Source organism: Budorcas taxicolor, chromosome 2, assembly GCF_023091745.1.
Source record: "Budorcas taxicolor isolate Tak-1 chromosome 2, Takin1.1, whole genome shotgun sequence".
Taxonomy (NCBI): domain Eukaryota; kingdom Metazoa; phylum Chordata; class Mammalia; order Artiodactyla; family Bovidae; genus Budorcas; species Budorcas taxicolor.
In genome coordinates, this window is record NC_068911.1 from 105,772,981 (window position 1) to 105,789,479 (window position 16,499).

A 16,499-nucleotide genomic window follows, 5' to 3' on the forward strand; every position below is an offset into this window, starting at 1 on the left:
TCTCTTTTCTTTTCTCCATACTTTTGAGAGTACTCCAAGGATTAAGTTGCGTATGACAGATTTATCTAGTGCTTTGATAACTGATGAAGGATTATATTTAAAATTTCTGTTTGAAGACCACTGATTTTTTTTCTCATGACATTTTATTTTCTTTCTGATTTTACAAGCAATACATGTTTATTGCAGACAGCTAGAAATAAAAGCATAAAATAAAAATTAACAATCCACCATAATCCTACCCCCCAAAGAATAACCATCATTAATATCTTGATACCTTTTTTTAATAGAGGTATAATTGACCTATCCACTGTGTTGGTTCCAATGCACAACATAGTGATTCCATATTTCTGCAGTATAATTGACTGTATTTCTCATGCTGTACCTTTCATCCCCATGACTTCTGTTTTTTTTTTTTGTAACTGGGAATGTCTTTTTCTTAATCCCCCTTACCTGTTGCACTCATCACCCAAGCCCCCTCTACTCTGGTAACTACTAGTTTGTTCTCTGTAATTCTATGTCTGTTTCTGTTTTGTTATGTTTGTTAATTTGTTTTGTTTTGTTTTGTTAGATTCCACTTATAAGTAAAACCATATGGTATTTGTCTTTCTCTGTCAGACTTATTTCACTTCATATAACACCCTCTCAGTTCAGTTCAGTTCAATTGCTCAGTCATGTCTGACTCTTTGCAACCCCATGAATTGCAGCACGCCAGGCCTCCCTGTCCATCACCAACTCCCGGAGTTCACTCAGATTCATATCCATCAAGTCAGTGATGCCATCCAGCCATCTCATCCTCTGTTGTCCCCTTCTCCTCCTGCCCCCAATCCCTCCCAGCATCAGAATCTTTTCCAATGAGTCAACTCTTTGCATGAAGTGGCCAAAGTACTGGAGTTTCAGCTTTAGCATCATTCCTTCCAAAGAACACCCAGGGCTGATCTCCTTCAGAATGGACTGGTTGGATCTCCTTGCAGTCCAAGGGACTCTCAAGAGTCTTCTCCAACACCACAGTTCAAATGCATCAATTCTTTGGCACTCAGCTTTCTTCACAGTCCAACTCTCACATCCATACATGACTACTGGAAACACCATAGCCTTGACTAGACGGACCTTTATTGGCAAAGTAATGTCTCTGCTTTTGAATATGCTATCTAGGTTGGTCATAACTTAATACCCTCTACATTCATCTATATTGTCAGAGATGACAAGATTTCATTCTTTTATGGCTAAGTAATATTCCAGTGTCTGTCCGTGTTGCTGTTTAGTTGCTCAGTTGTGTCCAACTCTTTGAGACCCCATGGACTATAGCCCTCCAGGCTCCTCTGTCCATAGGATTCTCCAGGCAAGAATACAGGAATGGGTTGCCATTTCCTTCTCCAGTGTGTCTGTATATATATGTGTATGTGTGTATATACACACTACATCTTCTTTATTCATCTTATCAGTGGACATTTAGGTTGCTTCCATATCTTGACTGTTGAAATCATAATGCTGAAATGAACTTAGGGATAAATATAAATATATTTTCAAATTAGTTTATTTTTTAAATTTCTTCAAAAAATATCCAGAAGTGGAACTGCTAAATTATATCTATTTCTAATTTTTTGAGGATGTCTATACTGTTTTCCATGGTGGTTAATTACAACAGTACACAAGGTATGTTCTCTCTATACCTTTATTGAGAGTTTTTATCATAAATGGCCACTGAATTTTGTCAAAAAGTTCTTTGTTGAGATGATAATATGATTTGTATTCCTGAGTTTGTTAATGTGGTGGATCACATTGATTAATTTGTGGGTGTTGAGCCATCTTTGCATTCCTGGGATAGATCCTAGTTGATCATGATGTATGATCCTTTAAATATATTAATGATTTCAGTTTGCTAATTTTTAAGGATTTTTGCATATCATTTCCTTTTTGTCTGGTTTTGGTATCAGTGTGATGCTGGTTTTATAGAATGAGTTCAGAAGCATTTCTTCCTCTGGAGCTTTTTTGAATAGGATGAGAAGTATACCTGTTAATTCTTTAAATGTTGGTAGAATTCACCTCTGAAGCCATCTGGTCTTGGACTTTTGTCTGTTGGGAGTATGTTTTTTTATTACTAATTCAACATCATTACTGTTAATTGTTCTATTCACATTTTTATTTCTTCCTGATTCCATCTTAGGGATTTCACATTTCTAGGAGTTTGTCCATTTCTTCTAGGTTGTTCAGTTTATTGACGTATATGTATTCATAATAATCTCTTATGACTCTTTATATTTCTGTGGTGTCAGTTGTAACTTCTTTTTCATTTCTGATGCTACAGATTTGGATTCTCTTTTTTTCTAGTCTATTTTATTTCTTTTTACTCTGATCATTATTACTTTTTTCCTTTTAGTAACATTGGGCTTTGCTTGTTTCTTTCCCATTCCTTTAAGTCAGGTTAGGTTGTTTGTGACTTTTCTTATTTCCCGAGGTAGGCTTTTATCACTGTAAATGTCGCTCTTAGAACTGTTTTGCTGCATCCTGCAGACTTTGGATTGATGTGTTTGTTTTCATTTGTCTCTCGGTATTTTTTTATTTATTCTTTGATATTTTCTGTAACAGTATGGTTGTTTAGAACCATATTGTTTAGCCTCTATGTGTTAGTGGTTTTTGCTGGGGTTTTTTGTTTGTTTGTTTTTCACCTTGTAGTTAATTTCTAGTCTCTTTGAGTGTGGTCAGAAAAGATCCAGGATAGGATTTTAAGTTTACTGAGGCTTGTCTTGTGGCCTGCTGTGTGATCTGTCTTGGAGAATGTTCCTTGTGTGCTTGAAAATAATGTGCATCCTGCTGCTTTTGGATGGGATGGTCTGTGTGTGTGTGTATGTCTGTTAAGTTCATTTCATCTAATGTGTTTTCGAGGCCAATGTTTCCTTATTGATTTTCCATCTGGGTGATCTGACTATGGATGTAAGTGAGGAGTTAAAAGTCTTCTACTGTTTTGTGTTATTGTGTTATTTTTCCCTTATGTTTGTTAATATTTGCTTTTATTATTTAGTTGCTCCTATGTTGGGTATATTTATAGTTACTAGATCTTCTTGTTGGATTGATCCCTTTATCGTTATGTAGTGTCCTTCTCATTTCCATTTGCATGGAACGTTTGTTTCCATCCTCTTACTTTTGGTTGGAGTATGTCTTTAGATCTGAGATGAGTCTTTTGCGGACAACATATGTATGGACCTTGTTTGTTTTATCCATTCAGCCACTCTGTGTCATTTGGAGCATTTAGTCCATTTACATGTACTATGTTCTTATTGCTATTTTGTAAATTGCCTTCAGGTTTTTTAATTTATTTTTTGTTTCTCTTTTTTTCTTCTTATGACTTGATGATCATCTTTAGTGTTAATAAAAATTCCTTTCTCTTGTGTGTGTGTATCTATTATAGATTTTTGGCCTATGGTTACCATGAGGTTTATATATAGCAACCTATATATGTAGGTTCAGCTTGAGTGATTTCCACCGCTTGGTCTTCCAGTATACTAATCTGTTCCTCTGTATCATCTAATCTCCTTAGGGGAGTATCATCTAATCTACTTATGGGAGTTCCCTTGTATGTAACCAGTTACTTTTCCCTTGCTGCTTTTAATATTCTCTGTCTTTAATTTTTGCCTAATTACAGTGTGATAAGGAAGCTACAGGGCTTCCCCAGTAGCTCAGCTGGTAAAGAATCCGCCTGCAATGCAGGAGACCCCAGTTTGATTCCTGAGTCAGAAAGATTCCCTGGAGAAGGGATAGGCTACCCACTCCAGTATTCTTGGGCTTCCCTGGTAGCTCAGACAGTAAAGAATCTGCCTCTAATGCAGGAGACCTGGATTGGGAAGATCCCCTGGAGGAGGGCATGGCAACCCACTCCAGTATTCTTGCCTGGAGAATCGCCATGGACAGGGGAGCCTGGCAGGCTACAGTCCATGGAGTTGCAAAGAGTCAGACATGACTGAGTGACCTAGCACGCACAGTGAACTTGTGGACTTCTTTGGGTTGATCTTATCTGGGACTCTTTGTACTTCCTGGGCCTGGATATCTTTTTCCTTTCCAAGGTTAAGGAAGTTTTCTGCTATTACGTCTTTACATGCATTCTCTGCCCCTTTCTTTTCCTTTTTTGATTTGTATAATGTGAATGTTAGTGTGCTTGATGTTGTCCCAGAGGTCACTTAAATTGTCCTCTTTTTTGTTTGTTTGTTTCATTTTTATTGGAGTATATAGTTGATTTACAATGGTGTGTTAGTTTCTCCTGTACAGTAAAGAGAATCAGCTATATGTATACATATATCCTCTCTTTTTGGGATGACCTTTAGGTCATCCCTTCCCATTTAGGTCACCATAGAGCACTGAGTAGGGTTCCTTGAACCTCTACAGTATTTTCTCATTAGTTATCTATTTTATACATAGTATCAATAGTGTATATATGTCAATCCCTATCTCCCAATTCCTCCTACACCCCTCCTCCCGCCTTGGTGTCCACACCTTTGTGCTCAACATCTTTGTCTACATTTCAGTTGGGCAAAATTAATATCTGAACCATTTTTCTAGATTCTACATATATGCATTAATATACAATATTTGTTTTCCTGACTTCACTTTTTTTTTAACTTTTTATTTTGTATTGGGGTATAGCCAATTAACAATGTTATGATAGTTTCAGGTGAACAGTGAAAGGACTCAGCCATACATACACACATATCCATTCTTCTTCAAACTCCCCTCCCATCTAGGCTGCCACATAACATTGAGCAAAGTTGCATGTGCTATACAGTAGGTCCTTATTGGTTATCCTTTTAAATATAGCAGTGTGTATATGTCCATCCCGAACTTTCTAATTATCCCTTCCCCCAACCTTCCCCCGGCAACCATAAGCTCATTCTCAAAGTCTCTGAGTCTGTTTTTGTTTTGTAAACTGTCCTCATTTTTAATTTTTCTTTTTATGTGTATTAGGTAGGTTAATTATGTTTCCTGATCTTGGAGAAATGGCCTTATGTAGGAGACATCCTGTAGGGCCCAGCGACACACTTGCCTCTGTTCAGCAGAGCAATATGTTCTAGGGATGCCTGCTATACATGAGCTATGTAGGCCCTCCTGACAGGGCTAACTTCTGTGGGCATTCTGGTGGGCTTGGATGGCCCCCAGCCCAGTTGGTGGCCAAGTGCTGCCTAGTGCTGAGGCTTCTGGTTACTGGTGGACAGGACAGGTCTTCCAGGACTGATGCCGGCCCACTGTTTGGCGGGACCCAATCCTGGGCCCTCTGTTGGACATGGCCAAATCCTGAGGTAGCTGAGGTGTTTTGAGCAGGGGGTCTGCAGCTGCTACTAGCCTGATGGTGGGTGGCACTATATCCCGGTTGTGACTGACTGCTTGGCCTGGGGCTTCCCAGGACTAGTGCTAACTGGCTGGTAGGCTAGACCTGGAACTTGCTGCAATAGGCTAGAAGGAGAATTCCAAGATAGTGCTTGCCAGCAGCAGTGTCTTCATGATAGAATGAGCTCCCCAAAATGGATGCTGCTAATGTCTGTCCCCAGGGGTAAATCTCAGTTGCCTCCTGCCTCTTTAGGAGGCTCTGCAAGATCAACAAGTGAATCTGACCCAGGCTCCTTTCAAATTACTGCTTCTGCCCCAGGTCTCGAGATTTTACATGTTCCCTTTAAGTGGATTCACTGTTTCCTACAGGCCTTCAATTCTCCCAAGTGCCTGCCCCACTGGCCTTCAAAGTCAGACCTTCTAGAGAGTGCTTGTCTTCCTAGTGTAGGGTCCCTAGCCTAGGGAGCCCAATATGGGACTCAGTCCTCTCATTCCTTGGAGGGGATCCCTGCAGTTGTGATTATCCTCTCCTTTGTGGGTTTGCCTGCCTGGGGATGTGAATATTGACTCTGCCACATCTCTGCTGCTCCTGCCTGACTTGTTGTGGTTACTTCTTTATATCTTTGGCTGTAGAATATATTCTATGCTTGCCTTCATGTCATTCTTATCGATAGTTGCTCTGTAAATAGTTCTGATTTTGGTGTGCCCATGGGAGGAGGTAAATTCAAGGTCTTCCTATTCTGTGATCTTGGCCACTCCTCCCAACTTGTTTTTTTTTTTTTACTCTTTTTTCTCTGAAGCATTTCTATACAGTTTATTTTAAGCAACTTCCATTCAGATAGTCTATAGAACAACTAATGTCTCCCTGTAAAACAAAATATCTTTTGAAACTACAGTTAAGAAATAGAGCTTTTCTCATTATTTATTTACTATATATTTTTAAAATTTATTTATTTGGCTGTGCCAGGTCTTAGTTTTGGCACATGAGATCTTCCTTTTGGCATGTGAGATCTTTAGTTGTGGTGCTAGGGGGATCTAGTTCCCTGACCAGGGTTTGAACTGGGGCCACCTGCATTGGAAGCCCATAGTCTTGAGCCACTGGACCACCAAGGAACTCCCTCATTTTTTTAACATTTTTATTTCATTTACATTTATAATTGAAGAAAGTTTATGAAACTCATTTATTTTAGGTATTGATATCTTCTCTACTTAATATTGGAAGTGGAATTTCCACTTTGGTTTTTGTAACAGAGCAAGCATGATTTGAGCAATTGGGATTAAGCAAATCTCTGCTTACAAATTAGAGATTCAGACACCATTATCACTGGGCTTAATGGGTAGGCTTAAGATGGCAACTTGGAAATAAAAACCTTCTTCCTGTCTTCTATACATCATTTAGGAATTTTAGGTTTCTGTGTCAGTTGTAAATTGGGTTATTTGGTGGTTGTCTTATCCTTCTTGTGTTTATCATTAGTACTTATCTCTAACAGAAGAATAAACAAATGTATTTTAAAATATTGATATTTATATTTTTTATTACCATTGATTAACATGAATAGGGGTTAATGTTCAAAGCAAAGCACTTTAAAAATTAATTCTTGGGGTCATTTTAACCCATCTTATGTCAAGATTTGAATAAGTCAATTATTTATTCTATTTTCATAGAATATAAACATACTTTTTTCAATTCTGTTGATTATGAAAAAATTTAAATATCATACAAAAAAAAGGTAGACTAGCCTAATGAACCCCCATATACTTATCACCCAATTTCAACCATTGTCAATCCATGGCCAGTTTTGTTTTACGCATTACTCTGTTATTCTGAAGCAAATCTCAGCTACCATTTCATCCATAAATATTTTAGTAAAACTGCATTTTTAATCTTGCCATCCTCTACAGCAGCAGTTTAATGCAATGAACATTAGTTGTATTTAAAAGGTAGACGATGAACATACTATAGGGATATTAAAATGGGAAAGAAATAGGCATTCTCCTAAACAAACTTATGGTATAATGGGTATAGGGGAAGACAAGACAATATTCATTAATTTGGTCTTCCTCAATGATGACAAATGTTGTTAAAGTATTAAAAATCAGATTTTTTTAGTGCCTCATAAAATGAGTATTTTATGTTTCTAACAGTGCTAGTTGATATGAATTATAAAGGAAGTTTTTCATCCTGTAATGCCACTGTGGTGACAAATAATACAGGATTGAGAAATGATGTTAAATATTTTTTTAAGTATTTGCATTTAATTATTTAACTTAATTTCTTGGTAACAGTTTTTTTCTGATGCATACACTAATTCAAAGAATGATTTTAGGTGACATAAACAGGGACTCAATACCTACTAGATATTTTTTTCTTAGCTGCTGTTTGTACTACTAATGAGCTTGAAAGTCCCCGAGGCAATTTCTGCACTGAGGCTGAACTTACAGGAAAGAGCTTTGCTCTGAAAGCATTTCCTTTTGTTATCTCTGAATTCAAAATAGTTACCAGTGGAAACATGGAAGAGTAGTGCAGTAGGCTCTTGGGTCCATGTCAACTGGCCTCTTGAGTACAGGCTCCCTCAACCTCCATAGGAAGTCTGGCGATGAGTGGGGTGAGCAGGAAAAGGCATGTTTCCACCCTGGAACCTGCTCAGGTGGCCCTTTTCTCATCACTGCACATGTAGTAATTCCTCTAAAATGTTAAAAATGTTTCTTTGTTTTAAAAAAAAATGTGTATCAAGTGTATGAAAGAGAAAAGCTGTATGTTCCTTACTTCAACAGTATTGGTTAAAATTTTTTCTTTATATATTGCCACAGTGACCTCTTGTGTTAAAAACATTTATTTCACATTTTTATTAACTCTTGTACAAATAGGTTTCAAACTGAAATTCAGATGGTGAATAAACAGTTCCCGTGTGAGCCATTCAAATTTTTGGAGCCAACTCTAAGACTAGAATATTGTGAAGCATTGGCTATGCTTAGGGAAGCTGGAATTGAAATGGGAGATGAAGAAGATCTAAGGTTTGTTTTTATTTGTGATTTTTAAAACTTCAGTAATTAGATTTAAGATATGAAAGAATGAATATATTGATGAATGTTTTTCACCTACTTGGTAAACTTAAGTTTTATTAACTTTAGTATGATGCTGTTTTGTTCAATGTGTGATCTGAAATAAACTGTTATGTTTAATGTGGTTTGCCTAAGCGTTAATATTTTTGTATGTTAAGGTGTGAAACTTTTAACAATCTCTAAAAGTTATGCAAGTCTCTGTTCTCTATTTGATATACTATATTTTATTATCTAAATTCAGATCAAATAATTTATAATTTTGAAATGATAGTTTAATAAAGATTAGAGATTTCTACTTATATTTTATTCAGGGATTCTTAAGTTAAAATACTTTAAGACAACACAGTGATTCATAATTGATATTGGAAGGAAGAGGGGATGATTATTAATTTTTTAGGTTTTTTTTTTAACATATTTCACTCAAAACCCTCATTTACTTTTGTTTAACGAATATATATATGTGTGTATATGTATATACACACATATGTATATTGTTTTAATCATCCTCTACATTGCTAGATGACAATTTAAGGAAAACCATAAATTCTATAATTTGGATGATATTTTTGTATGTATTTTGGAAAATTTTCTTGAATAGAACTTAAATTGGTTTATATATACACTGTTATATTTTATTTTGAAATACTGATTTTTCTTTTATAAACCTTTAATAAGAGTAACAGAAAAGAGAAACCATTTTGCCATGCTACTGCTGCTGCTAAGTCGCTTCAGTCGTGTCCAACTCTGTGTGACCCCAGAGACAGTAGCCCACCAGGCTCCCCTGTCCCTGGGATTCTCCAGGCAAGAACACTGGAGTGGGTTGCCATTTCCTTCTCCAGTGCATGAAAGTGAAAAGTGAAAGTGAAGTCGCTCAGTCGTGTCCGACTGACTCCTAGCAACCTCATGGACTACACAGCCTACCAGGCTTCTCCATCCATGGGATTTTCCAGGCAAGAGTACTGGAGTGGGGTGCCATTGCCTTCTCCGCATTTTGCCATAGAACTATTTTAATGGCAAGAGTAGTCTATGTTGGTGTAGTAGACTTTCATTATATGTAATTGTAGGAAACTACTTCATCCATGTTATTTCTGAATCAGTGAATTGCTAAATTCTATTTATACTTTTATTTAAATATTATTGAGTAGCACCGACTAACTGTCCCAGGTATACCCATGAATGGTTTCCAGTAGTAGTTGCCTTTTTTAAAAGGAGCAGAATAGACAGCTGTGTGTTTTGGCTAAATTTTTTTTATCCTCTGAGAACTTCAAATAGAAGAGGTTCCTTGTAAACTTAAAACTCTTTTAAGTTGCTGTTTGATCTTCAGACACCTGGTTTCATGTTTCTTTTGCAGTACACCAAATGAAAAACTGTTGGGTCGTTTGGTAAAGGAAAAGGTAGGACTCTTATGCTTGCTGGATTTCTTTTTCTAAATCTGAAACATATGTAAATTGTCAGATTAGTTAGAGAGGACCTCAAGGTGATTGAAATTATTTAGAAATGGTCTTCCCTGACTACCCTTGCTGACTCGTGGGACTAGAGGGTGAATGAATTTTTTTTCTGCCTTTTACATGAAGGCTACTTTCCTATCTTATTTTTCTATAAAAATCCAAAGAGAAAAGCTAAACTTGGTGTAATCTTTAAAGAAATTAAGAGAATTGTGTAATTGAATAAAAACAGTCCTTGAGCTCCTCCTGCTGGTTGCACTCAAAATGGTTCAACTGACTGGGGAACAAGTCTGTGAAACTGCACAGTACTGAGTTCGTACCTTTAAAACACTATTTCATCGGAGCCAGTTTCAGCATGTTAACATTCCCTCTACACGCCAGTTTTAGGAAAAATGTTTAACATCAAAACAGTTAAAATATGACTGTTTCTTTTTAATTAAATGTAGGTCACATAGTAAATATTCTTTGTAACAAAGATATCATAATTTCATGTTAATGTTATTCATTTCAATTGTTTTCATTTGAGAAAAACTACTAAATTTATTTTAGACATCTTAGTGAAAGTGTAAATCATTGGGGAAATAATCAAGGTTTTTTGAAGATAAAAGACGTCAGTTTTTCCCAAAATAATTTATAGATTTAATGTAGTTTTTGTAAAACCCAATGCGATTTAGAGTAATTTAACAAAAACAGTTTTAAAATATATCTAGAAAATTAAATGAGCTAGAATTGCGATGGAAAAAGGTGAAAATAAGTTTATCACAGCATAGTTTTCAGCGGAGGAGAAATTGAGAAGAGAGTACATGTCCAAAAAGAGAAAAAGAAAAATGCTTATGTGAACTATGATTGAATAGTCCACAGCTCCTAAAAATTAAATATATTGGAAGAATATATAACATCATGGCAAAATACTGTAGAACACAGCTGTAGGAAGCAGAACGGTTATTGTATATAGAGTATAATTACAGTAATTTTGAAGAACAAAACTTACATATAGAAAAAAAGACAATTACCAAATGGTAGCCTTCTTTTTACTTTCATTAAATGTCTTAAAAAATCTGTTTTAATCATATTTATTCTTTTTATAGTATGATACCGATTTTTATATTCTTGATAAATATCCATTGGCTGTAAGACCTTTCTATACCATGCCTGACCCACGAAATCCTGTAAGTAATTTGATTTTAAAAACCTGTTTGGGGGAAGAGGGAAAACTATTGTCACTGTGTCACATTATACAGTGGAAGTAATGGTTTTCATTAATAACTTGCAGTTTTAAAAGACACATTACTGTATGTATTACTACTAGTGTCTGTCAATTCAGGTCAAAGTGACATTGTAAAATTAGAATATTCTAGCAAATTAGTCCCCAAAACCTGCATTAAAAATAATTTTCATGTATAATTTTTAAAGATATATGAAGAAGAAATACTATAAAAACAACAAATAGTATTAATAGACTTGAAGACTTTATCAAATCATTTTATCATTGATCTTGAACTAAGAACTCACATTCTATCCTGGTGAAAGTGAAGTAGCTCAGTCATGTCTGACTCTTCGCTACCCCGTGGATTGTAGCCTGCCAGGCTCCTCCCTCCATGGGATCCTCCAGGCAAGAATACTGGAGTGGGTTGCCATTTCCTTCTCCAGAGGATCTTCCCAACCCAGGGATCGAACCTGGGTCTCCCACATAGCAGGCAGACACTATCCTGGTAGTCAATCTAAATAATGTTTTGTGGCCTTTCACTGGTTTTCCTTTGCATTGGTTCCCCAACTTTAGTGAGTATCAGAATCACTCGGAGGGCCTTTAAAACACAGACTGGGGCTTCCCTGGTGGCTCAGTATAAGGAATTCACCTGCCAGTGCAAGAGACACAGGTTCAATCCCTCATCTGGGAATGTCCCATGTGTACAAGCCTGTGCACCAGAGCCTGGGAGCCACAATTATTGAGCACATGTACAAGAACTTGTGATACCTGTGTTTTCACAACAAGAAAAGCTGCTTCAATGAGAAGCCCGCACACCACGACTCAAGAGTAGCCCCCGCTCACCACAACTGGAGAAAAGCCCTTGTAGCAATGAAAACCCAGCACAGCCAAAAATAAATAAATAATTTTTTTAAAAAACTTTTTTCTAGGTGGGGCTTGATAATTTATATTTCTCATAAGGTAATAGTGAACCATTGGTTAACTGAAAGATAGGGAAAATAAGTTAAAACCTGATAAAGAATGAATTGAGCTATGGTAAAATTGATGTTCAGTTCCCTTTCCTTAAAATTATAACTTTTAAAAATTAAAAAGACTAACCCCTGTTGATAATTTGAAGTTCCAAAAATGATCCACTTAAAATCATATCACACTTAAAAACATTTCAGATGATAAAGTGAAATAAGAATCAGTACTATGGGGACTTCCTGGCAGTGTAGTGGCCAAGACTTTGCTCCCAGTGCAGGGGTCTTGGGTTCAATCCCTGGTCAGGGAACAAGATCCCACATGCTGCAGCTGAGACGTGGCACAGCCAGATAATTTTTTTAAAGAAAGAATCAACACTATGCTGCTGCTTAAAAGAAGATGTATTGTTCTGATTTGTTTTTGGAAGGTGTGGGAGAAGGGAAGCATAAAATCTGATAGAAGTAAAGAAGAAGTTATTTCAACCCTCACTAGTTTAATCCCATTTTAGAAAAGCAAATCATGTTTATTGGAGCAGGCTGTATAATTAATTGTAGGAAAGAAATGATATTATTCTTTATGCAGCAGAGAGTGTTTTTCCACATGTGTGTGATAGAAATAGGGTGATAGCCTGTTGAGTGGTATTTTTGTTTGTTTTTCCTACAGAAACAATCCAACTCTTATGATATGTTCATGAGAGGAGAAGAAATACTGTCAGGAGCTCAAAGAATACATGACCCTCAGCTGCTAACAGAGAGAGCCTTACATCATGGAATTGGTAAACAATTTCAGTATATTGAGGAGGGTCATGTATATTCTGAAAGCAATACGTTTTAAAACCCTTTAAAGACTTTTCAGAAACACAGTCATTTAATTTTCATTGCACGGTAACTGCTTTTGCAATTTTTTTAAGCTAAATAAGAGGATAAATTACGTTTTTTTTTTAATTTTATGTTTGTTTTGTAGATTTGGAGAAAATTAAGGCATACATTGATTCCTTCCGCTTTGGAGCCCCTCCTCATGCTGGTGGAGGCATTGGTAATATTCCTTTATATGATGACAATATTTCCAACCCAAATTTCATTTGGCAGAGTGTTTCTTCAGTTCTAAATGTCCTCAGTATTAGACTCCAAAAAGTAAATTTTGTATTTTGTTATTACTTACAAATTATAAGTGCTAAATATAATACAAATTTGAATTGAAAGAATTTTTAAGTGAGTTATGACTGAATGAAATTTTTGAGTATCCTCTTTTTTCTCTGTATTCATGAGTTCATTCTGATTAGTCCAAATTAAAGCTGTCCCTCAAGTCAGCTCAGATGGCTGCTAAATGTTTTTGTTGAAAACATTTCATTGGCTTTTAGAACCATTTCTAGAGTATGTGAAAGATACTGCTCTGTGATTTAAAACGAGTAAATATTTAACTTAACTTTGGGATGTTTGTATCAAAAATTCTTAAAAAGAATTCTGGGGCTTCTCTTGTGTCTCAGCGGTAAAGAATCCACCTGCCAATGCAGGAGATGCAGGTTCGATCCCTGGTCCAGGAGGATCCCACATGCCCTGGAGCAACTAAGCTCTTGCGCCACAACTATTGAGCCTGTGCTAAAAAGAATTCTGAATTTATAGTTTTGTTGAAGGTTTGGTTGTTTGTTTCAGGTTTTTTAGTGAACAGGTAATATACAAATTTCAAATTCAAAGCAAATAGAATGGTGTACATTCACCTCCCTACAGAAAACTATTGTTTCTGGTTTTCTCTTTACCTCCACAAAGATAATCTTTGCATATGCAAAAGTATATAAAATATATTTTTTACACAAATTGTAGTGTGCTGTATAAACCATTCAGTACCTTGCATTTTCACTTAGTATATTTTGTAAGTTGTTTCTTATCAACACTTAAAAAACTTTTTAATTATTTTTTTTAAATCACTACATAGAATCCATTGAAAGAATTCATGGTAATCTTGGTAACCAGGTTCTATCAATAGGAACCTGGTTAAATATAATAGTAGGCTTATATTATATTTTTGAAAATATAATAGTAGGCTTATGAAAATAAATAGTAGGCTTATATTTTTTTTGCTTAAATCTTAAGTTTTAGATATTTACATAGATTTGTGGTTCACATTTCACAGAATCATACAGCTTAAGGATATCTCATTTATCCTTCCCACATATAGCATCACCTGTTTCTGAATCAGACCTGGAATGTTCCATTTTAAACTCATTTAAAATAATAGAAGTCATTTCCTTTCTAACAAGGAAAAGCATTTTGTTGATCAGTGATGTTATTTTGGTAGTTTTCAATAAGTATGACCCTGAATGATTAATTCTGAAAATGAATTAATGATTATTTTGTTTTCTCCAGGGTTGGAACGAGTGACTATGCTGTTTTTGGGCTTGCACAATGTTCGTCAAACCTCAATGTTTCCCCGTGATCCCAAAAGACTTACTCCTTAAAGAAAATGTTTTTTTAATTCTTTCCAGTAACCTGCTATTAATCAGGCTGTACCTTAGGTACTTAAAATATGCAATAAAATAAATGTCTTATCCAAAGTGCCACTTTTGGACTAATTCAGTGTACGTTACTTTAAAAGAGAAAATTTTTATAACTTTGAACATGCTTCAGTAGGAAATGGTTAAACATTTTAATGAAAAATTAATATTATTATGTTAAAAGTTCATTTTGCATTACTACAATAAATGTTAAACAACAATTTTAAACAGTTAATAATGTGTAAATTTTTTTTCTATATTATAGTGGCTCTAATATTAATGTCTTAAATTTTCAATATTTGGTCTTTTTTTTAAAATCTGACATCGAGGTAAGAACAATTTTAGGAAACTGTCGAGGTTCTAATGAATGTATAATTGGCATATCATGGAAAATTAGGCAGAAAATATCAATCCGTAATAACTGTGCCTGTAAATCATGTAAAGCAGGGGAGAATACTGGTTAGAAATGATACAACATAATATATTAAATTGTTAACTAATTAAACTTGAATTTCAATAAAATTTTAAAGCTAATTATGGATGTTTCTATGTAACTTCATGGCAGTATGATTTTATAGCTGATTCTTGGCATTTATAATTTGGAGGGGGAGTAGACAACCAGTTTATGTAAATACCTAAAAGCAAATGAAGACTGATATATTCATAGCATGGATTAATCAAGAGATAAATTCAGATGAGTATAAGGATACAGTTCTTAAAGCTGAAGGCTTAGGTTGCTTAATAGTTTATTTCATATAGATTAAAAAATATTGAAGAATTTTCTGTTTTTATTTTTAACTGATAGGCATTTAGTGAATGTCACTAAAATGCATTCCCGTTCCCTCCCAGAAAGAATTACAGTTAAATACGCTTTTCCTCTAGATTATTAAAGATATCCATGCTAATGTTATTTTTATGGTGAACCACACATAATACTTATGAACAAAACAATTTAATGCAGTTATTTTCCTACAGGAAAAAAAAAATACAGAAAAGTAAGAAGGTCAGAAAGGTAGGATATTACCCCTGGTTCATAAGCATCTGCCCATTATTTTTTAAAGTTAATTTATTTCACCATCCTAGATTATGAGTTCTTTGAGAGTAGAGACTCAATTTTAAATCTGTCTTCCATAACCCACCAAAGTATCTCCAGATAACTTTTGTTAGACACCCCAGAAGTGTTAAATACTTTTAAGCCACACCAAGACCTATTTTTTTCTGTGTTGTATAACCCAAACCCAAAAATAGTATAATAATAGCCTTAGAACTATTCTTCTCAAGTTCATAGAATTACAGCTCTTTCGAAATAAATTGTTTATAAAGTCTAAAGAACGATGTAATTTTTTGTTTGTTTTTTAATGAAATATTTCAGACATGTCAACCAGATTAGAGCATAATAAAAAAGGACACCCCTGCACTTGCCACCAAGCTTTGGCAAATCTTAACACTGTCATATTTGCTTCAGATGTTTATTTTCTTTTTTGGGGAAAAAGTAGTAGATACACTTAAGACTTCCCATTTAACCACCCTGATCCTATTCCTTCCTACCCTAGTGGTAACTACTATGTAAATTCTGTGTTTTTTTAATTCCTTTCCATGCTTTTATATTGAACCTAAATATTTGTTTCTATGAACATTGTCTAGTATTATTTTACAGATTTATTTGATATGTATATTCTGGGATTTTGATGGAATTACCTTGAATTTATGAAAAAATTTGAAATTTTCAATCTCTTCAGTCTACTAGTTAGTGAACATGGTATATCCCTTCCTTTTTTGGTATGTTTTCCCTAATTGTGATAAAATATATTGGTGTTCTTTTAATATCTTTCGAAATTACTTTTTAAGGAATTCCCTGGCAGTTCAGTGGTTAGGACTCCATACTCTCACTGCCGAAGGCCTTGGTTTGATCCCTGTTTAGGAACTAAAATAACACCAGCTGAACAGTGCAACCAAAAATAAATTAATTAAAGTAAATGAAATTACTTTTTAATTTTTCATTTATGCTAAAAAACCT

At 35.1% G+C, this 16,499-nt stretch overlaps 1 protein-coding gene across 1 annotated transcript in view; it reads left to right on the top strand.

Moving 5' to 3' along the window:
* The window catches only part of DARS1 (aspartyl-tRNA synthetase 1), a 64,963-nt gene extending 50,013 nt beyond the window's left edge, over positions 1 to 14,950 (top strand). Inside the window, exons 11-16 of the mRNA XM_052659750.1 lie at positions 8,182 to 8,328; positions 9,728 to 9,770; positions 10,910 to 10,990; positions 12,655 to 12,766; positions 12,955 to 13,026; positions 14,355 to 14,950. Of these exons, the coding sequence (XP_052515710.1) occupies positions 8,182 to 8,328; positions 9,728 to 9,770; positions 10,910 to 10,990; positions 12,655 to 12,766; positions 12,955 to 13,026; positions 14,355 to 14,446 (547 nt within the window). The 3' untranslated portion in view covers positions 14,447 to 14,950. The remainder of the gene's footprint in view (positions 1 to 8,181; positions 8,329 to 9,727; positions 9,771 to 10,909; positions 10,991 to 12,654; positions 12,767 to 12,954; positions 13,027 to 14,354) is intronic.
* The last annotated feature ends 1,549 nt before the right edge of the window (positions 14,951 to 16,499 follow it).